Source organism: Aphanomyces astaci (genome assembly GCF_000520075.1).
Source record: "Aphanomyces astaci strain APO3 unplaced genomic scaffold supercont1.143, whole genome shotgun sequence".
Classification (NCBI taxonomy): domain Eukaryota; phylum Oomycota; class Saprolegniomycetes; order Saprolegniales; family Verrucalvaceae; genus Aphanomyces; species Aphanomyces astaci.
In genome coordinates, this window is record NW_009798406.1 from 58,553 (window position 1) to 64,189 (window position 5,637).

At 52.4% G+C, this 5,637-nt stretch overlaps 2 protein-coding genes across 2 annotated transcripts; both read left to right on the forward strand.

The window, feature by feature from the left end:
- Positions 1-658: 658 nt before the first annotated feature.
- Positions 659-1,787, forward strand: H257_18206 (hypothetical protein; the record flags this gene model as incomplete). The annotated part of the gene is made up of 3 exons (XM_009847225.1): positions 659-1,016; positions 1,056-1,345; positions 1,419-1,787. The coding sequence occupies 3 exons, from the start codon at positions 659-661 to the stop codon at positions 1,785-1,787; spliced, it is 1,017 nt and encodes a 338-aa protein (XP_009845527.1).
- Positions 1,788-1,933: 146 nt separating this feature from the next.
- Positions 1,934-2,635, forward strand: H257_18207 (hypothetical protein; the record flags this gene model as incomplete). Its single annotated transcript, XM_009847226.1, has 1 exon — positions 1,934-2,635. The coding sequence occupies one exon, from the start codon at positions 1,934-1,936 to the stop codon at positions 2,633-2,635; it is 702 nt and encodes a 233-aa protein (XP_009845528.1).
- Positions 2,636-5,637: the final 3,002 nt, after the last annotated feature.

Sequence of the window (5,637 nt, forward strand, 5' to 3'; positions counted from 1 at the left end):
CCCAGCTAGCACAAGTCCATTTTCAGTCGGCCCTTGTCAGCAAATTACACAATGAAGTTATTTGAAGACTTTGATTGGCTATAAATACATACACGTATCCAATCAAAACTAATTATTCCTGGAAATCAAAAATTGCTGAGTAGACTCTCCGAGGCTGTTTGCTGTGCTTTTGTGCTTTGGTAGTACTAGTACCTTAACTAACAACTCAACTAGCATAGTGATAACGAGAGGAGATGATATACTGGTGAATTTGCCCGTCCATGTTGCTCGCATCAATGACGAGCAACTCCACTACAGAGTAAACCAAGGCGAAGAGTTCTACCATAGTCCTCAACCATGCAAGTACAGTTGTCCCCCACAATAGCGAACCCACGTAAAGTCGATATCCTTTCCAAATGTATAAAATTCCAAAAGACTCATACATCCGTTTATAGACTTTTTTTTCAAAATTTGAAATAGTCCACATTAGCAGGAAAAAGTCGGATGGAATATACAAAAATCAAGCGATCGTCGGATGAGGAGTCCGACTTTTTCGTTCGTTGGAAATCTTTTTCTATACAAAAACTGAATCAAATTCTTTCGTGGTGAAATTTACATGAAAAAGTCGGATCAAGTGTCCTGCTGCAATTTATTGGCAAATTTTACCTGGACTTCGACCATGGAAGATGAACCGCGTAACGACGTGTCAACCCGACAGCAATCCATAACGGTGCAGGACCTACGAGACAATCGTTTAGCGGAGGGCTCAAAGAAGGGCTACCTCAGTGGTGTACGGCAAGTCGTCGCCTGGCTTCGTGAGTCCGGTCGTTCCGGCACTATAAACCCAGACGGGTCCATCAACCTCGACGTTTTTAGTTACGAAGACTTCACAGAGTTCGTACTGTACAAGTACAAGAGCGCAGGTGTTTCCTTGTCGACGCTGTCAGGCTACCGATCAGCCATCAAGGACTACTACAGCAGGCAAAATGTGGCCCTTTCGGCTGGTTTCGTCACTGATGCCACTGCAATCTATCAAGGTACGACATCTGCTCCTTCAAAAATTCAACTACAACTAGGAATTCGACGATTGTGTGCGTCTGAGACCCAAACGGGGGCCATAAAGCCGGGTGGAAAACAGCCACTCAGGTACCACCAGTACCAAGAACTGTGTCGTGCAAGTCTTACCAAGCTAGACGCGGGGTTCACGCATTTGTTCCTCACCTTATCGTGGAACTTGATGTGTCGATCACGATCGACGGAGACCGTTCGCGTCGACCACCTCTCAGATGAAGGGGACTCCATCGGAGTCACCTTCTTCAAGTCCAAAACTGACCAGGGTGGCACCAAGCGCCGTGACCCCAAGCATGTCTATGCCAATCCCTTGCAGCCCGAGACGTGCTGCATTTTGGCCTTGGCAATTTACCTTGCGTGCAATTCAGCTCACGACTCGGGCAACCTTTTTCCGGGTCCCTCGCAGCGTGACCGATTTGGCCGCAGCCTCAATCAGCTTGTTGGCTCAGCGCTTCCTTCATCAACCAGTGCCATCGGAACTCACTCTCTCAGAAAGGGAGCTGCAACGTACGCAATTGGTGGGAGTACTTCGGGGCCCTCGATTGTCAACGTGTGCATCAGGTGCGGGTGGTCCATCGGTAGTGTTGTTGAACGCTACGTACATTATGACGGCGCCGGTGACCAATACGTGGGCCGCGTTGTGGCTGGTCTTCCACTTGACAGCGGTGAGTTTGCTGCACTACCTCCTCACTTTGATCCTGGCAGTGACGAAGCAGTTTCCACTGCCGGGGCACTAGTTTTTCCGCGACTTTGGTTCCATCAAGACCTACGAGGGGTCTTGACGAAGTGCTTGGCGTCGCTGGTGCACCACAAGGCCTTCCTACACAGCACCTAACCAGCCAAGCACCCACTGCTGGCAAGTGTACTCTTTGGCAACGCGAGCATGACCACGCAGCTGGCCGCTAGAGTGACGATTGCGTCCACCTTGATGCAACCCACAGGGATCCCGCCCCACGTCAGCATCCACACCCAGCTGGAAACGAATCTGGCCGCTGTTCGTGAGCTCCCGGGTGAAATTCGCAACAATATTGAAGCCATTCTGGACGCCAAGGGAATCACCTCTGGCAATATTACGCACGCCCTCCTAGAGGAACTTCTCAATAATGCCGTCTCAAGAATTGCTAGTACCAACGACCGATCTGAATCACCTCCAGTCGTTGATGATTCAGCTCCTCTTCGACCTGTACATTATTGGGGAGGTAGGTGGCACATGCTGCCTGAGGACTTCGAGTTACCGTCTGTCGACGTTGCCACTGCCTGGCACTATTGGTGGTGCGGCTCCTCAGCCCGTGAAATTCCGCCCTTGCACAAGCTCAGCACCTGCGACATGGCAAATAAACAAGGCAAGATATATTGCGAGTGGAATTTTGCTGTAAACGTGCTTCTGGAAGTCTACAGCAGCTCGACCGGGGCCACTTTGAGTCCTCCGTACACCTCGGCTTCGGTCATTGCGGCTTTCACCACGATCACGGTCAGCCTTTCGACCTCCTGGGGCCTCACTGAGAAAGGTCGCCGGCGCCGGTTGTCTCAAGTGAAGTTGGTGACGTTTGCTCGCTTGGCTAGAAAACGTAGTCGTAGGGTGTAGATTGCAGTCGAATTTTGAATTGATCATCGTCATGAAGGATATATCACTCCATGAAGTTAAAAATCATTCCATTTTAGCCAATGAGAAGTTCGTCGGATGGTCGGTCAGACTTTTTCCAATCACAACACAACACATGATAAACAAGTATTTGGTACTCAAATCATGCTGTCGCCACAGCCGTCGAGGCTACGGCTAACAAACGAACAAAAATCAACGTTGCTCGAGCACCATGGGTCCAATCCAACGCTACGAGGCCTCCGCCTGCGCCAATGGGCGCTCGCTGCTTTCCAGCTGCACAAACTACCTGCCAAGTCAACTATGTCGGGGTGGCTTACTGAACGCGAAACGTGCCAACACACACTGCCATCACGAAAGTCAAATCACATGCCGCACTGTCCGGAACTCGAAGTGTCCCTCATCCAGTGGATTCGCAAGTGCGAAGAGTGGAAAGTTCCGATAGTCACCGAGCAAAGGCCGAGAAAATCCGTGATGCGCTGCGTCGCCAGACACACCACGACATCTCAAGACTGGATGCCATGGAAATTTCAAACGGATGGTTGTATCGATTCCAGGCTCGAAACGACTTCAAGTCTCGTCGTGTTTATGGTGAGGCAGCGTCCGTCAGCGAACAAGCCGTCAAGGACGGCAAGCGGTGCCTACATGAAGTCACACGCGATTACGACAAGTGCAACATTTTCAATATGGATGAGACAGCGTACTTTTACTGCACCACACATACGAAAACGATTTGCTCTGCGCGCATCTCAGGCAGAAATAAGATCAAGAAGCGCATCATCATTGCCGTCACAAGCAACGCCGATGGGTCAAGCAAGTGGCCTTTGTTGTTCATTGGAACTGCAAAGCAGCCACGATGTTTTGGTGGGAGTAGCGCGTCGGACCTTGGGTTCGAGTACACTGCAACTGGCAAAGGATGGATGAACAGTGTTGTGTTTGCACAGTGGGTTGAAAGGTTTAACGACACGATGCTCCAAGAGAATCGTCAAGTTCTCCTGCTTCTCGACAATGCGTCACCACATCGGTATGATGGCCAACTGTCGAATGTTTCAATCCACATCCTGCCTCCTAATACGACGGCGTACTTGCAGCCTCAGGACGCCGGTGTTATTCAGGCATTCAAGTCAAAGATTGGGACTTTGAGGGCCAAGCATGTTGTGGAAAAGTTTGAAGTGCTGGTTGATACTTGCGACGAAAGCGACAAGGAAAACTTTGCAGCACTTGTGAGTAAACTTCATGATGTTACGTTCTTGGAAGCGTTGGAATGGGCCAAGGAGGCCTGGCAGAGTGTTACGCCCGCAAGAAAACCGCGTTGACAAGAGTGGCATTGAGTTCAGTCGGATGGGCCGAGGATCATTTGACCTGTTTCGAGCGGGTCAAAGCGACGCTACAGCGCATGGTGCCTCTGTCCCACCCGGACCCTGATAAGATGGTGTGCCTCTACACCGATGCAAGCGAGGGGTTTTGGGGGGCAGTCGCAACTCAGGCCCCCTCCGAGGATCTCGCACTGCCTGCAAATGACCAGCGACACGAACCGTTGGCTTTCCTGAGTGGCGCTTTCCGAGGTTCCAGCGAGCGATGGCCGATTGTCGAGAAGAAGTCGTTTGCGGTGATTGAGTCCTGCAAACGATTGGAATACCTCCTGATTCGGCCCGGCGGTTTTCGGCTCTTTACCGACCATCGCAACCTAGTGTACATGTTCAACCCGTTGGGGTCGAACTCGAACATGGCCAAGTATCAGGCCCACAAGCTTCAGCGGTGGGCGCTGACTATGACAACATTTCCATATGTGGTGGAATGTGTCGCCGGGGAAGACAATCTGTGGGCCGACCTTCTCAGCAGATGGGGCAGTGTAGCGGGGCCCGACCGAGGCGCCCGAATGCAGAAACTGGTATTAGTTTCCCCGTTACGTGCCGAGGAATTCGTATGGCCGACGGCGAATGCGATCACGGCATTACAACGTGAACACCCCGAGCGTGAGCGATGTTCGACCTGGAGCGCCGAGAAGAAATGGTTTTTGTCCGCCTCGGGGAAGATTTGGATCCCTGACGATGCGCTGGACATGCAAGTACGCATATGTGTGGTGGCTCATGCGGGCGTGGCTGGTCACCGCCGCGTGGAAGCAACAACTGCCTCGGTAGCCGACATGTTCGATTGGCCGACCCTGAAAGCCGACGCGAAGAATTTCGTCCGCGCATGTCTCCATTGCATGGTGGTCGACGGAGAATCTGTGCCTCGGCCTTGGGGCGAAGCATTGCATGCGACCAAGCCCAACGAGCTAATCCATTTCGACTGGGTTTCATTTCCGGAGGCCGAGGGTGGCCTCAAACATGTGCTAGTCATCAAAGACGATATGAGCGGGTTCGTAAGCCTCCACGCGAGTGCATCGGCAACGGCTGTCGAAACCGCCTCGGCGCTGATGGAGTGGTTCGGTCTGTTCGGCGTTGTGAAGACCTGGGTATCCGACTGTGGGTCTCATTTCAAGAACGAGCTCATTAACACGATGGGTCGGATGTTCGGGGTCCATCACCATTTTGTCACGCCTCACTGCCCATGGGCGAATGGAACGGTCGAGGTGGTGAACCGAGTCATCGTAAGGACACTCAAGGCATTGTGCAGCGAGATGCGCCTGCGCCCCACGGAGTGGCCTATGGTGTTACCGTTAGTCCAATCGGCTTTGAACCAACAACCGTCCGACCGTCTGGGCGGAATTGCACCTACGACAGCGTTTACCGGCCTCCCGGCGACTCCTCCATTGTCAGGCTTAGTCCATCCCGAGGAAGCCCGCGAAACTACCATCGACTGGGTGAAGACGGAGACTACACGCCATTTAACCGGGCTTGCCGAGGCGTTGAGTACTATGCACAAAACGGTAGTAGCAACAGCCGGCGTGAAGCGTGCGAAGGCCAGATCTCAGCGCAATGGCAAGCGCTCGGTTAAGTTCGCCCGGTTTGCTTTGGGCGATTTTGTTCTCGTGGCTCGGGCGC